This window comes from Syngnathoides biaculeatus, chromosome 9 (assembly GCF_019802595.1).
Source record: "Syngnathoides biaculeatus isolate LvHL_M chromosome 9, ASM1980259v1, whole genome shotgun sequence".
In the NCBI taxonomy this organism is placed as follows: Eukaryota; Metazoa; Chordata; class Actinopteri; order Syngnathiformes; family Syngnathidae; genus Syngnathoides; species Syngnathoides biaculeatus.
In genome coordinates, this window is record NC_084648.1 from 16,243,361 (window position 1) to 16,260,598 (window position 17,238).

The following is a 17,238-nucleotide window of genomic DNA, read 5'->3' on the forward strand; positions in this document are numbered from 1 at the left end:
CTTCTGGCTGAGCATTTTGGACTTTTTCAGTAAAAGAACAGCTTCAAAGATGTTTTGTGCTGTGGGATCGCTTTGTTAAAATATAATAATGGAAAAAAAACAAAACATTGCGGAAGTTGACTCAGGATGTTGCAGTTTGTTTTCATGCTTTGTGGTTCTATGGGGAAACCTCTTGAAGGGTCTCTCAAGCTTACATGACTGCTCATCCGCCTTCGGTCCTCCGTACCCTCCTATTTATGGCCCCGTCACACGATGACGTTCTGGTCAGCGTTCTATAGCGTTTGAGGAAACGTTGGTAGTCACGCAAGGTTGCCGGGATAGCGCCAGAAGAGCGTTGTTTGAACGCTAGTGAACGTCAATGATCGCTGGGAATCGGCTGAGAATTCCGGTCCGGAAAAAAAGTTTTGAACATGCACAAAAGTTCTCACCGAGACCAGCCTTCATCAATATTTAATTTTAAACGCTGCAGAACGCTCAAGAACGTTCGCGGAACGTTTTACTAACGTTCGCCAAGCGTTGCGCGCGTTTGGCTATCGTTAGTCAGTCGTCACTGTAGCTTTACTTGGTTGTTACTTAATCGTTTGCTTTGCAGTGAACGACTCACTGGCGACCTGTCAACGACCACAGAACAGTCCCGTAGCGCGCACAGCGTGTAACTATAGTCAAACGAACGTCGTTTGGAGTACATTGAACGTCATTCGTGCGTTTCCCGAACGTGCATGCATATGAGTATATAAACCGATGCTTTGTAAGTAAGGTCCATTTAATATTAAAGTACAGTAGAGAGCACCTACTATGGAAGATCCAGAAAGCAGCACTTCGTTTTCGCGGAAAAACTCCACCAGACTATCCTCAACAGCTCGGTCTAGGATCCTCCAATCCTTTCTCTGCTTCTTTCGTCTCTTTGTCGGACCGTCCTCACTGGGGTTTGCAAGGTGTTTAGGGTCCCCAGGGGGTGTCACATGGTGCGTGACTTCGCGGACATCTTCTTCCTCCTGCTGTTGTTTTTCCTCCAAACAAATTGCTCGTGATGAAAGAGGCTTAGCTTTCTTACTAGCAGCGCTAGTTGCTGAAGTCCACGCCATAACTTCTTTTCTTCTCGGCGGCATGATGCTCACTGTTCTAACTCACGACAACTGAAGTGACTATGAACTTTCCAACGTTTTAGTGCCGGTTCCACTGTAAAAAATTCCACGCCAGCAAAACGCTTTTCTGTCTTTATTCACCCGTTTAGTCACACACACAACACGCTCGTCTTACATTGACAAATCGCTCGTCGCGCCCCAATGACGCGTTTGCACACGCTAATGGTTTTTAGGGGTATCTTATTTGGTCGCCGTTACACGCTTTTCATGCGTTAGACATGGTTTTCGTGCATTAGAGACACGTTAAGTCATGCGTTAGACACACATTAATCACACGCCAGATGTGTCATCCGCGTTTGAGAACGCTGAAAAATAGAACGATTGAAATGTTCAGAGGACGTTGACCAGAACGTCACGGTGTGACCAAGCCTTTACCTGGATACTTACCCTTATGTCAGTCCAAGCTTCCTACCCGTCAAATTCTACCTGAGACCAAGACTTGCCCGAGACCAAAACTCACCCAGATCAAGACAATGGCGATTTCAGACAGAGTCGAGACCATAACCGCAACAAACTGAGATTGACATAAGGCCAACAATGTTGGAAACACCTGAATTGAGGGTATTTGTTTTGCTTCGTGCTTGTGCTTATTATCAAAGTGATTAAGTCAAAGAACCGCAGATCAGTGCTGGTCTCAAGAAAATCTCGAGTGCAGAAACTCTGAGACCGCGAGTTCTGGGAGTCAAGTTCAAAATGACCAAGACTTTCAAAATGCGGTCTCTTGTTTTCCAACGCTATCGATCATGTTACCTAGCTTTCTACTTCACAATTTCACGGTCGTAAGTAACTGGAAAACGTGCATCTTTTGGTTTATGTGCCTCGCTGTATTAATCCAGTTCTGACTCATCATAATCCCACACAAACACCATCAGATGAGCATTAGCTGTGGAGTCATCCACATCTTGGGGAAATCACTCTCCGTGAATGTACTTCAGTGATTGTTTGCCGGAGAATGGCTCGTTTTAGCTGTCTTCGCCCTCAAACTGTGTCCATGGCCTCCGTCGTGTACCCCTTTTATTGTTCTTTACGTCTGAGAACGACTTGTCGCGTTTACCCAAAAAATCCACGCCACGCTAACATGAGCGCTCGGTTGCTCTTTTCGTTGTTGTCACTGTCAATTAAACAGTGGTTGTGTACACATTATTTAGCTATATGTCAATCCAAGGTAGGTTTTTATTTACCAGTATTTTCATCTGTATTCATCCCTCTTTCCTACCTACTTAGCTATCTACAGGATCTAGTCAATACATCCATCTATCCAGTTCTTTCCTCATGTCTGCGATCTGTGTCAGCGCATTAAAAAACACATTTTTCAGTGCTAATAATACAAATCTTTGTAGTGTGACAGCAATGTACACTGTTGTGCGAAGTAAAACTTGGTCGGTTAATACAAAATACATTCTTTACTTTGTTCATGGTTGTATTGCAAAACAAGATCAATAGCAATTATTCACAGAAAAACAACATTTAGTCGGATATAAATCTCAACATCATATACAGACCATTTACACAATGTATTTGTGTTTGCGGAAATGTTCCCTATAATCCATAATCCCTCTCGGATATCTTCTACTGCAGTATATGGCTACCATTTGTTCCCTTCACTCTTCTCGCCATGATTGTTTGGCTGTACCATTTAGGCTATAAATCTCATTATATGTACATGCTATACACCGTTTCTTAAATACTTCATCATCGCCTCCATTCTATTTACAGAGTAAGATCAGATACGTTTTGAGATGGTTACAAATAAAGTAGAATAATGGGAGAAAATATAATATGTGGACTAGTGCTTTTTAAAAGTAGACGCCGCTAACTACAGAACTGATACGCACATTTGCAGTTATTGTAAACAATCTTCTCGCATAATTGGACCCGGCTGGCTTCGGAATAAGCAGAAAGGCAGAACCGGAGAAGTCAACACAACAATTCTAATTGCTCAATTACCTTTTAGAAATTACCCGAACAATACTCATGGCTAATGGATGACTTGTTTTTCTTCGGTTAAGTTTTCAAGTGACATTTCTGGGATTTTTGTGACTGGGAATTTGTTTGGAAATGTCAATAGTTATTGTTGCTGAGATGGAATACCAGCGAAATAAATAAACAGAGGGGTATAATTATGATCAGCGTATCACAGGATAAAATCATATGTCCCAAGAGTGGCGAGGAATAGTGCGGGAATGAAATCTGTATGTTTCTGCTACTTTTCCTTTGTACAGTACCATCTCAGCTTGGTTTGATTGGTATGGTCCAATTTAAAATGGTATTACCATGGAAAAAGCATGTCGGATTGAAAGTATAAATCAGACACGCTAAAAAAAACAGTAAAGAATGAGTGTCTCCTGGATTTAAAAGACAAATTTTATCCAACGGTGACAAGGAAACACAAGTGTGGTAGAAAAACGGAAACTAGCTCCCGGAGCTAAGGCAATGCTAAAGACTATGCTAACATTAGCACCTGTGTTTACTTGTTCCCATTCCTGTATTAGTTTCTTGGAATATATCTGGGAGGAGGATGAGGGTGGCAAGGAAACGTGAACGCTTGCAGCAAAGCGGATACTCTGGAGTAGAATACTGCGTGGTCCAGAACTAAGGCACAGGACTGGGTTAGGCGAACATTAGTATTAGTGTTTATTGATTAACTTGGTTTTTCGGTAATATTTAGGAATGATGCAGATACATTTTAACTAATGTAGTGTGATAATATTTCAGATGGTTAGTACTCCCGTGGCGGCACGGTGGATCAGCTGGTAATGCGTTGGCCTCACAGTTCTCAGGTCCCGGATTCAATCCCGGACCCGCCTGTGTGGAGTTTTCATGTTCCTCCTGTGCCTGCGTGGGTTTCCTCCAGGCACTCCGCTTTCCTCCCACATTCCAAAAACATGCAACATTAATTGGACAGTCTAAATTGCCCCTTGGTGTGACGTGAGTGCGGCTGTTTGTCTCAATGTGCCCTGCGATTGGCTGGCGACCAGTTCAGGGTGTACCCCGCCTCCTGCCCGTTAACAGCTGGGATAGGCTCCAGCGGTCCCTGCGACCCTTATGAGGATAAGCGGTGAAAAAAATTAATGGATAATATTCCCGTTGGCCGTGGAATTGTGTATAGCACATCTGCCTCCCAGTCATGATAGATTTGGTTTCGAAACCCCAGTGTCAAACACCAGTGTCTTCCAAAAAACATCCTTTTTACCGATTGCCTCTGATTTGTCAGTAGGCGTGATTGTCTGTGAGCGTGACTGTGTATAATTGTAAAAGTATGTCTGTATGTGGTCTGTGATTTACTGGCACCAATTCAGGGAGTTCTATCTTCAGCACGGATTGGCTCCAACTCACTTGGGACACTATTGAGCACAAGGTTACTGTATTATTGTTTCTATGTCTGTTTAAAATGTTTTTTTTTTTTTAGATAATTATGACCATATTTCGAATTGCTATTACTGTTGTACCTAACATTGGTTTAACCGATTAAAAGTCCACGAGTGTTACGGTCAAATTTAGCATCAGTATGCTAAATGCTAAAACTGCTGTAATTTCTGCCAGTTTTACTGTTTCAAGTCGGTTTTATCCTGACGACCCTATTTAGCATCGATGTAATTGTTTTGGAAAAAAATTAATTATCGTTACTAACGGATTTAATCTCGGTATTGCAGTTGAAAAATTTTTTATTTTTTTTTAAGATGATATTTTCTGCGTTTAGCATCCGAAATGAGAGTGGTAATATGTTTCCCAGCTTTCTGGAATGGCACATAATCGGAGAAAGACGAACATCCCGAATTATTGAAGTAGAACTAAAATAGTAATATAATCTTACCGTTTGATGATGAAATTGCTTTTCTGTGCTGCGAAAAGGCCGATATTTTAGAAAGCGTTTGCAGTAGCTAACTCGTTGCGACTGGCGTATTTGTCATCGCGGAAAACCGCTGGCATGGGAAAACCAGGAGGACTTTAGAGCAAATTGACTTTGCAGGATATTGAGGAATGCACGGGGCGGTCATATTAAGAATAATAATAGGGTTTCTGCATGAATTGTCTCCGCCTGGAGTCCGTCCGTCCTTCAAAGTCATTAACCTGAAGTAACACCCGTGCAGTCGTGTCTTTTTACTCCATCCCTATTCAAAAAAACAAACAAAAAACTGCATTCCCCAGGCAGATCGGATTGCCCGCTAACGGCATCGCCTCCTCCTTCAGATCTTCTGGCACATGTGGAGTCTGGACTTGGACGACGAGGCGCCGTCTTTCCACACCTTGCACGAGAGGCCCTTGGCGCAATCGCACCGCTGGAAGATCTCCAGGCTGTGCGACCCTTTCTTCCTCTGTTTGGTGCACACCTCGCCCAGTCGCAGCACCGGCTTGCAGATTTTGGTCCAGAAGTGGCGGGCGCAGCAGTAGCCCTCGGAGCAGTCGGACGTACGCAGGCACGGGTCACCCTCGTGACCTGGAAGAGAAGGTCAGTCCATGTGGACGTTATTCTACGCATGTCGCCATTACGTCCTGAAAAGGACGCTACGGTGTGATAGTTTACCACGTACTCCTCACGGTTGAGTTTCTGGATTTGAGTTTGAGGTTTCTCCAGGTATTCCAGCTTCCTCCCACGTTCCGAAAAATATGCGTGTTAGCTTATTTGAGGACGCTAAATTGTCCAACGTTATAAATGTGAATGTGAATGCCGGTTTCCCTATAAATGCCCTGTAATGCCTGGCAACAAGTCAAGAGTGTACCCTGGTTCTCTCACTCAAAATCAGCCGGGATAGGCACCAGACTACCCATGACCCTCATGAGGAAAAATTCTATTCAAGAAAGATGGATTTCCCCAAAAAAAATGATATTGGTATAGCAACAGGGAGGGCAATTCCTTTCATTTTGCTGCAGGTGAAAAATGTTTGGGTTTGACATCAAAATACAAGGAATAGCTCATTACGATATTGATTTTTATAGGATTATTTGTTGCATAACATCAAATGTTTGTCTTCATCTTAAATGCATTAAAATGAACATTTGAGCAAAATATTAGCTGTCCATTGCGTGACATCACCAACGTTTTGTTATCTGGTTTGGGCCGTTACTTCCTGCAGTTTGCTTTTCAGCAGGTAAAAGACGTGGTCAGACGGGTTAACTCTGGAGATTGACTTTGGCGAGTCGATATTAAACGTACCATTTTTTGCACTGATTAACTCCTCCGACATGCTCAACTCTTCTTGTCTTGTGTTTATCTTTGGGTGTCAAACCTAAAACTGACTGCTTTTACTCCATTTACCCGGAAAAGCTCCTGTTCTTAGATTCAAGCAGCATTAGGGTCATTGCCAAAGGTTATTGTCATACATTCTGGTCTAAATAACTCAATGATTGTGAGCGAGGTCACAAGACTGTTCATTATTTAGTATTCTGCAAGTTTGGCGAGTTTGAATGAGAAATACTTGTAGAATTTGCCCAATTCCAATCTGTATACGCTCAAAATTCAACAACATAATACTGAATTCTGAATTGACTATCGGTAAAAAAGTGATGGTAAACTCAATCCAGATAAACTAGAAAATATGACCCCATTTATTCAGTTTGTTTTTTTCTGAAGATGTGGCTACATGCTAATGTTTTGTTGTTAGAATTACAATGGGGTCCTTGGATAAAAATAAATCTTTCTTGCTTTTTTAATTGCCACTCCGGCAACACACCGAGCTCTCCGCCAACCACAAGCTGCTCCGTTACACTCACTCTCCACCTCGTCTACCTTTACTCACCCCCCCCCCCCCCGAGCTCGTAAAGGGATACCGTCATAATTACAGATTTTACGGCACCTATTTTTAGATTCACGTTGAGGCTCCGCTACACGCTACGAAAGCCCAAAGGTTGATTTTTGTTTGCTGGATCGATAAATTTAGTTTAGCTTTTTAATTCATTTGAAAGACACCTTCAACTCTGTGATCTGAATTTTTTTTTATTTTTTTTTTGTTAATTTAATGGATGGACTGCATGGATTTCATAAGCAACATGCTATTTTACAAGTGTAACGATATATATGTACAGGGAGTCCTCGGTCTACGACTGAGATCCGTTCCTACAAGTAGCGACCTAACTCGAATTTCAACTTAAGTCGGATTCCACCGTTAAAGTCAGAATTTACATCAAATTACTTTGTATAAAAAGCAAATACATTGAAATAAACAAGATGACGTACTTAGCTTGACTGCTGAGAGATGGGTGGAGAAGAAGAAGGGGAGGCTGCGCTTAGCTATTGCGAAGGAACCTGGTCCTCATTCCTCTCCATTTTGACAAATACAGTATCAAAGAGCCTCATGTTGTGATCATTTTATTCAACATAGGAACGGAACCCTCCACATGCGCTAAACTAAGGGTTTTGTCTTTAATAATTGTCACTACGGTCGAACGACTGAACCCTTGGTGGTGTCGGTGTCTCTCCTTTCTCCGATCTTTTTATGATCTTGAGCTTCGGTTCCGTGGTCAAGGATTTTCTTTTGGCTGCAGAAGCATTGCGAAAAGACGCAGATTTCTTCTTTGGGGGAATAATGACTAAAAAGGAGGGCGAAAAATGCGAAGATACTCCCGGCGCACAAACGCGGACAAGCATTAGCCAGACAAAATGGCAGACGGGTGACGGGCGTTGCAAAGTCGAAACGTCTTAGGTCGAGACCGTCTTAACCCGAAGACTCCCTGTACACGCATTCTTTAGAGCCAGGGGTCTCGGAATGGCGGCCCGCGGGCCATTTGCGACCCCAAAGATGATATTTTGTGGCCCCCACCTTGCTAAGAAAGTTGCAATGGCAAAAATGGCACTTTTACAGCGTTGTCCGCGGAGCTGACGAGCCCACCAATCACGGCGGGGTGTATTGCTCTCGGGGCCGTGACATCAACCAGGCTTGATGCAAGCAGAAAACATTTTTCGTTTAGTGAAAGTTACAGCAGTGTCGCCATGGAGGGTTTTATGACGAGTTTTGCACACGACTTGTTTACACCTGCTTCCTTGTTTATCTTATTTTGTGTTAAAAATAAAAAAAAAAAACGTTTGAGGTGCACGTGTGCTGAGGCTGCGGCTCAGCTTAAGCCAGACTCTGCCTCCAGCGGCTCCAAGGTAAATTCAGTTTGAGCCCCCTTTCTTTTTTTTAGACGGTGTATGAACACAAAAAATATAGAAGCTAACATTCTCATTTCAAAAAGTGTTTGCCTTTTCCGTGGAAAGCGGATCGAAATGGCTCTTTCAGTGTTAAAGGTTGCCGACCCCTTCCCGAGACCTTCAAAAGTGTGAGAAAGTTGAAAACTGTTGCGCTACCTTTAAGAGAATGCTTGGTGTGTGTTTTCTCGGTGCTTTTCTTCCAGCTGGGGTCTTTGGCGGAGAGCTTGTTGTGTTCATCCAAGGCGGAGATGTGAGGGGAGATCACGCTCTCGGAAATCGCCATGCAAATATCTGTAAATTGACAAAGATGAAAGAAGTTGAGCATTCTCACGCTAAACTTCCTTGCAGTTCAACGACTGCGGCCCTGCTATTTTGTAGGGAGTAGGATAAAATAGTGATTTATTTTTTTATTTCCAACTCTATAAATTCCAGTTAGAATGATATATTCTTGTGAGTATCCTTGTATTATCTGCGTGCTTGCGATGTTCCACCATTTGTGTTCGAATATAAATTTTTTAAAGCTGTCAATGCTAACCGTGACCTCGTCCGTGGCATTTTTCATTTGTATTGGGAGTGGCAAACAGTTTAAAACCTCTTTTTTGACCAATTCTTCAGAATTGGTCAAACTACTGCTTTTTGTGGAGTTGAATTGAGTTTACTCCGACCAAACACTGCTTGCATCACAGGTTTGCGTTCACAAATTAAAGTAAGAAAATTATGCAAATGATGGCTTTTATCTGAGGTCATTATTATCGCGAGGCACCAATTTATTATTGATTTAGGATTTCAAGTGCTGAAAATTAGACAAATCACAAAACACCCTTGGGAAGTTTCATTACATTTGCATCAACACAGCTAAAATTGGGATGATAAGCTCGATCGACGGGGTTTTAATAGTTTTAAAAACGTATGGGAGTACTGTGTTTTTGACATACAGCTATGGCAGCGGTTGCCGGGGCAGCACATGGCGTCCCGGTGGCAGCGCTTCTTCCTCCTGCGGCAGGCGAGGCAGCGGGATGGGGCCTGCTGGGGGCTGTGGCAATAACTTCCCACGCTGCACTCCTTGTCGTTGCTGCACGGATACACCTGCTGAGGAAACACATTATTTCAATTAATTTGTTTTTATCTCTTCATATTATTCTGAGTTTATAAGTCTTTTAACGTACCATAATAACATTTTTTTCTTAAAATTGGACCTTGGTTTTCTCTTATTTTTTTTCTTGAAAACTTAAAAATCATCATCAAACGTTTTTTCGCCGCGTTCCATTGATACTTCAAGTTTTAGATTGCACCTTTGTTCTTTTCAAATCATCACATTTTTTTTCCCCACGAGAGATTATTAGACAAGGCGGCACGGTGGCTCCATTGGTAAAAGGTTGTCCTCACAGTTCTGAGGACCTGGGTTCAATCCCGGCCCCCTGCCTGCGTGGGTTTTTCTCCGGGCACTCCGGTTTCCTCCCACAGCCCAAAAACACGCCGTATTAATTGGAGACTCCAAATTGCCCCTAGGTGTGATTGCGAGTGCGACTGTTTGTCTCTCTGTGCCCTGGGATTGGCTGGCAACCAGTGCGGGGTGTACCCCGCTTCCTGCTCGTTGACAGCTGGAATAGGCTCCGGCACTCCCTGCGCCCCTTGTAAGGATAAGCGCCAAAGAAAATGGATGAATGCATTATTAGACATTGGAAATAATCCGAATTCAGTTAATGGTTCAAATAATTCATTTACTACAAATAATGTTAATCGTATTTATATCATATAGTGACAGGCAGAACAATTAAATGCTCTCACTAAAGTTATAAAGTATGCGCCTCGGCGCTGTAAAGGTTTGTGAATACTCATCTAAAGACTAGCTGGATAGAGTTGCGAACTGCTATTCATCAGGAAGGCAGCGGGAGATGGATGTTTGTTGATTTGTCAGATTTATCAAATTCAACCCCAAAGCCGCAATGTTTTCATACCCTAAACCGACTTACTGTTTGTTTGTCTAAACCTGTGACTCATCTTTGGAAAATGCCACTTTGTTGTCCATGCACATGCCAAAAGTTTCTTTAAGTGGATTTCTAGCGGTACGCCGACTTCGTACAATATTCCCCCCCCACCCGTTGTTATTTTTATCCGCTCCAGACAATCGGAGCAATTAGATCTCCAAAGTCAACGCTTTCTCCCAGGGTTCGGCGGCGTAATGAGGAGTGCAGACATAACTCAGGGGTAATTACCCACACTAATCATACTTTTTGGGGAGTCCATTTAAGTCTTGTTTGCGTGGTTTGTTCCAGGCTCGCTTTGTTTTTACTGCCAGATTTGTTTTGCCGTGCCCACGTCTTTTTTTGTCAACAATTTAGCTTTTGAGTTTTGGTATCTGGCGTTGTGTAAAGAGTTGTGTTTTTGGTTTGGTAGGAGAGATGCGCAAAATGTATGCTTCAAGGCACATAATGTAAAGAATAATCAAAAAGAATTTTCATTTACTTTTGGCGACTGTGTGGAGAGAAGGGTGAGTGACTAGCAAAAGGCATCGTGGGGGACGGAGGAGGGGCAAACGTTTGACAGCTGAGAGAAAACATTCGTACGAATGGACGCACGCACACAACTGAATTTCACTAGTTTCTTGGGCCCCATGATGATTAAAGATGAAAAAACTTGCAAAGAACAAATGAGAAACTCTCCAAAAAGTTGTACTTTTCCAATATGTGCTAGCGTGTGACAGCGCTAGCATGATTCGGTGACAGACGGGTGTCCAAGGGAAACGAAAAGGATCATGGGTAAAGATTGACGCCCCTCCTAGCCAAGTGGATCCCAGGAAGATGCTACAGTGATAGCCAATGGGAAAGCAACTCTATTCTTCTTCTTTTCCTTTCGGCTTGTCCAGCTAGGGGTCACCACAGCGTGTCATCTTAGATGAACGCATATTTTTTTGGCACAGTTTTACGCCAGATGCCTTTCCTGATGCAAGTCCTCTGCATCTAGCCGGGGAGAGAAGTTTACAGCACCTGGTATTCCCAGGCGGTCTCCCATCCAAGTACTAACCAGGGTCAAATCCGCTTAGCTTCCAAGATCTGACAAGATCGGGCGTTCTCAGGGTAGCATGGCCATAAACAGAGAGAAACTCTATTGTGCCGCACAAACCAAGATGCAGGAAGCGCATCATGGTTAAAGACTGACATCACTCCTAACCAATGGAACGCCAGGAAGATGGAGAAGAGATGGCTAATGGGAGAGCAGCTCTATCTCGTCACACAAACCAAGATACGAGATGTTTCGGTTCGGTGCAATGTTTTTTCCTTTTTGTATCCTGAATTTTCGTTCATACTAGAGAGAATATTTTTGTAACCTGAATTTTTTTGTTACTAGAGACGCTTGTAAGTAGAGGTACTGTTGTATTTACTGATGATGATGATGATGATGAATCGCAATATATTGGGGGTAACACTGTACCTTCCTTGAGAAAGATCTCTGAGTTGGAGGCTTTCACGGGACTTGGCATCTTGGTGTAATTCCTTCCACGTGAAAGCGACGTTGCCATGGGACTCGGGGGCGAGGCAGAGCAGTTGGACATCAAGCACGTCACAAATCAAATTTGGAGAAGTGAATTACGTGACTAACGGTAGCGCTGATCTCCGGATCAGGTCGGTCAAGCATTTCTGCAGCTGCAACGTCTTCATTCATACTTCAAGCCGAGATATACCGGTCACTCACTTTTGAAAATAGACCTGGACTTTATACTCCTTACTTTGTCGAAATAGCCTCGTTAGTTTTTCGACTTGGGCAGATGATGTCACGGTGTAAAACTGGAGGGAGAGGCAAAGCGAGGTTGAGATCTTGATTGATTGATGGAGATCTTGGGGTTTTTGTAAGGCAGTTAAAACAGGGACAGCAGCGACATGGAGGCACATGAACCAGGAAACGTTTGAAGACAATGATGTAAAATATTTGAACAAACGGAATACTCCCCGTCCATGGCCTTATTTAAGATAATTTTTTGATGTTGTCTGCAACAAGAATGCCTTGTGCCAGTCCTGTGGCAAAATACTCGGCGTTGAATGGCGCAATCTTTGGCGGGAAGAGACGTCAAGACATTTTTATAGGCAACCAAACAGGTGGTGCCTCAAACGTCCCCTTCTGTTTAGAGGTTTATCGAGCTTGACATCGACGGCTTTTTCTAACCAGCATTCTTCCCAATCCAGAATTTAATAGTTCCCTTCTGGACCTGAACAAGCCGCCCGCAAATCCTGCGCCATGCCTCTTGGCAGCGGCGTCTTGGTGTCTCCACTGTAGAGGTCATTGAACTAGTTAGCGCAGTGCTCTGGATAGACAACATTGCGGGATTAATTCTGAGTATTTTAAAGTCAGAAGTGGACCACTGAGAATCTACACTGACACAAGTAAGGTGTATTTTTTTTCAGTTATCAGCTATTTTAGCTTTTTCTGTTACTTAGCCATAATGTGTGACAGAAGAGTCCAGAAACGGGTCCAAGTGGGGTGGAACAGTTGGCGGAAGGTGTCTGGTGTTCTATGTGACAGAAGAGTCTCCGCTAGGATGAAGGGCAAAGTTTACAAAACAGTGGTGAGGCCGTCCATGATGTACGGATTGGAGACGGTGGCACTGAAGAAACAGAACTGGAGGTAGCAGAAGTGAAGATGTTGAGGTTCTTGCTCGGAGCGAGCAGGTTGGATAGGATTAGAAATGAGCTGATTAGAAGGACATCCAAAGTTGGATGTTTTGGAGACAAGGTGAGAGAGAGCAGACTTTGATGGCCTGGGCACGTCCAGAAGCGAGAGAGTGAGTATATTGGGAGAAGGGTGCTGAGGATGGAGCCGCCAGGCAAAAGAGCGAGAGAGAGGAAGACCAAAGAAAAGGTTGGTGGATGTTGTGAGGGAGGACGTGAAGACGAGAGGAAGATGCACGAGATAGGCTTAGATGGAAAAAGATGACACGCTGTGGCGACCCCTCACGGGACAAACCGAAAGGAAAAGAAGAAGTCAAAATAACCAAAGGTGTACTATTGTTTTGATATCATAAAAGTGGATGTTTTTTTTTAATCTGGTTGTGTATCAAAAAGAGTATTCTACGTAATTAACAGTATTTTTTTCATTTATTTACTTTTGTACTTCACATTTGGGCGGCACAGTGGCTCAGCTGTAAAGTGTTAGCCTTACAGTTCTCAGGACCTGGGTTCAATCCTGGCACTGCCTGTGCGGAGTTTGCATGTTCTCCCCGTCCCTACGTGGGTTTCCTCCAGGCACTCCGATTTCCTCCCACATCCCCAAAAACATGTGACATTAATTGGACACTCTAAATTGCCGTCTCTATGTGCCCTGCGATTGGCTGGCAACCAGTTCAGGGTGTACCCTACCTCCTGCCTGTTGACAGCTGGGATAGGCTCCAGCACTCCTGCGGCCCTTTTGAGGATAAGCGGCAAAGAAAATGAATGGAATGAGCGGTATCTGTACTTCTACTCAGTTACAGAGCGTGCGTACTTCTGCTGAGGTATTTGTCAAAGATATGCACCAAACACAGCAGCCTCAGATACAACTTTTGAGGATTAGGGTTGGGACAACATGTTTGGCTGAGAGTTTAGACAGTGACTTATCGGAGATCCAGCGCGGTTCACCGCACACTAATACCGTTCATCTTGATGATGAATAAACAAGGGAACAAACATGGGAAAAAAAAAAGATGCAAATCACATCGTGCCAAATTGGCGACTTCCAAATACGTTTCGGAAGATGAGTGTACGCCACATGTTTCAATAAATCTCTCGCATTATTTAAATTTCAGCATGATGAAAGCTGTTTAGTCAACATGCAGTGTTGAACTCATGGAGGCAATGATACAAGACAAAACTTCGTTTGATTGAGACTTCATCCATCACTAAGACAATGAAATTTATTATATATATATATATATATATATATATATATCAATTAATAACAGATTGTTGTTCTCACCCACCACTTCCTTGAAGGGTGCCTGGCAGACTTGTATTTCATTTTTGTCCTGGCACTTTTCAATTTTGGTTTTACATTTACACTGCACTATTTTGTCATACATTATGACATACGTAACTCATTAAATAACAAAAAGCATAATTAAATAATCAAGTTAATCAATAAAAGCCACTACAAGAATGAATCGCTGCAAATGTCATTAAATAACTCAAAGCATCACTAAATAAATAATTGAATTGCAAAACAATTAAAAAAATTCTTGTCAATTTGTTGGTCATTAACTGAATAAAAATACAATTAAATAAACATCTTTAAATAATTAAATACATAAAATTAAAGTTACATCCAAAAGAATCATTAAATTAAAAAATAAATTAAATAAATAAGTCTTTAAATCACACAAAAAAGTGAAAGTACTAAAAATTCCAATTAATCAAAAATAGCAATAAATGCTGTTGATAAAAATGACCTAAATTAAGAAAATGTGTAGCTAAAAACATAAAAACTGCTTCTCATCCCTCCAAAAAAAATTCTCTCCGTGTGCCCTGCGATTGGCCAGCAACCAGTTCAGGGTGTACCCCGCCTCCTGCCCAATAACAGCTGGGATCGGCTCCGGCACTCCCGCAACCCTTGTGAGGATGTGCAGCACAGGAATGGATGGAAAGCGAGTGCGAATGGTTTGTTCGTTTTTATGTACGCTACAATCGGCTCGCGACCAGATCAGACAAAATAGATGAATTGATTAATCTTGACCGGTGGATTTCAGTCAATTTACTTTTGTCATTTTTATTGGACAACAAAGGAACGTTAGACCGATTTTCTTTCAAATTGCATACACAGTAATAACACTAACAATACAAAACACGTTCCAGAAACCACATCCTTGAAGGGAATTTGGCTGAGAGTCAATTTAGGAGACGTGAGAACCAAGTGAGACTTGACTACACGTCAGAAAACATGTTTGGAAAATAAATATTGATAAATGGGATCTAGGCCTCTTTTCAAAAGACCTTGTGGACCTGTTCCCTCCCATTTCCACATAACTATTGTGATAAATAAAAAAAAAAAAAAAGTGTGGGTGTTGAAACTCTCCACTTGCACAGGTGTTGAAACGCCGATATCACCCTTGGGGCCGTGAAGCGTGGGTGTTGAAAACGATCACTGGAAAAAAAAAAAAAAGTCTGTTGAAACACGTTCAGCACTCGGAGATGCACACTTCCTACTACTGCGCAGGTAAAATGGCGTTAAAACCTTTCGCAGGAAGAGCTGCGGTTGTTAAAACTGCCACATTCCTTGCCAAGTGTGACCGAAAGTGTGCGTGTGGGGAAACGTTCAATGGGGAAAAGGTGAGAGTGTTGTGGGGTGGGCGATTGCCACACTTCTCAATGCACCCACAGAGATATATATGGGTGTTAACTTTCCTCAAGAAAGGCGAAACACCCACATCCCTGCAGGTGTGACTCCATTCACCCAAGTTTCCATGGATTCCATCCATCCGTTTTCGGGTCGCGGGAGTGTCGGTGTGACGGTCTGAGCGCTCCCGGTGCTGAAAAGTCTCCTTGTGATTAATGCGCACGCGCGTGTCTGTTGTAAACTTCCGGCCAGTCTGAAACACCCCCATCCGTGCTTCAAAGTGTACTAAGCAGTTTATTATCAGGAAAAGCTAAAAAATAAATAAATAAATAAATAAAATGCTTTAAAAAGCCAATTTTTTTTAAGGCTCGGAACGCATTATTTCTTTTTCCATTCATTGTAATGGGAAATATTGATGCGGTTTTCGAACAAATCACTTCTTCTCACACTGCCTTCTGAAACGGATTGTGGTCGAGAACCGAGGTTGTACTGTTTTTTTTTTTTTTAAACAAATGGGTCACGGTGGTAAAAAAAAAAAAAAAAAACTTCTTTTTGACATGAATATGAAGACAAATGGAAGGCTCCCAGCTGCTAATAATCCTTCATACTGCTACGTACGTTTTATCTGTCTCTCAGGCGCGCATCCATGTCGTGGGTGTGGGGAAAGAAAAAAAAAAAAAAAAAAACGGGCCTCACTTCTTCCATCACAGCCAAGTCTTTGAAATGCGGTGAGTCAAGTCTCCCCCCTTTCCCTCCCTCCCTCCCTCCCTCCCTCTTTCCATCTGATTACCTCACCTTATCTGGCGGTATTTTAAAACGCCTCATTCGCTACTTCTGAGGGACGTGTGGCTTTAATTCGGATGCGTCTCCTGTCTGTTGTCGCTCCCTTATTTTTCGCTGCTCGCCGCATAAAAGCTCCAGCCTTTCGATCCCGCGCAGGAAGTGGGCCCCGAGAGCTATTTTCGCTCCCGCGGCCACTCTCGGCATTCCGGGCCGAGGCGATAAGGATGGAGACAGATGCAAGCGCCGTGATGGAAAACCCCACCCCCCACCCCCACCTTGGACTCGTGCCGCGGGGTCAACAATCTCTAAAAAGCAGCGTCGTGGAACCCTTATTTACAAGCAAAACACTGTTCCGCTGTACAGCTCACGTCAGTGGAACTTCGTGGAGGAGGGGGCGGAAGAAGAATCAGGGCAGTGATATCAACTAGTACTTTTCAGACTATCCTCACAACTATTTTGTCCAAAAAACACCTCGGACCACGTTTTGCCAAACCTTTAGTGACTTGTCGACACAGATTTTTCCTCTAGTTTTGAAAAATATTTTCATGATCTAAAGCAGGGGCGTCAGACTCATTTTTTCTCACGGGCCACACTGTTGTTCCGCTTTTCCCTCAGGGGCCGTTATGACTGTGGAACAAATGTATTTAATCCATCCATCCATCCATCCATCCAGTTTCTTTGTTGCTTATCCTCACGAGGGTTGCGGGAAGTGCTGGAGCCTATCTCAGCTATCAACGGGCAGGAGGCGGGGTACACCGTGAACTGGTTGCCAGCCAATCGCAGGGCACATAGAGACAAACAACAGTCACACTCACAATCACACCTATGGACAATTTAGAGTGTCCATTTAATGGTGCGTGTTTTTGGGAATGAACCGGAGTG

General features: G+C 43.1%; 1 protein-coding gene and 1 pseudogene across 2 annotated transcripts in view; both read right to left on the bottom strand.

The window, feature by feature from the left end:
- Positions 1-441: 441 nt before the first annotated feature.
- Positions 442-17,238, bottom strand: part of dkk2 (dickkopf WNT signaling pathway inhibitor 2) — a 28,007-nt gene continuing 11,210 nt past the window's right edge. The window contains exons 2-4 of one of the 2 annotated variants that reach the window (XM_061829191.1): positions 9,210-9,360; positions 8,431-8,565; positions 442-5,583 (exon numbers count right to left, since the gene is read on the bottom strand). In XM_061829191.1, coding sequence (XP_061685175.1) covers positions 5,333-5,583; positions 8,431-8,565; positions 9,210-9,360 — 537 coding nt within the window. In that variant the 3' untranslated portion in view covers positions 442-5,332. Of the gene's footprint in view, positions 5,584-8,430; positions 8,566-9,209; positions 9,364-17,238 lie in introns of both variants that reach the window. The other variant, XM_061829190.1, reaches the window with a different exon arrangement.
- On the bottom strand, positions 11,250-11,368 carry LOC133506823 (5S ribosomal RNA; annotated as a pseudogene).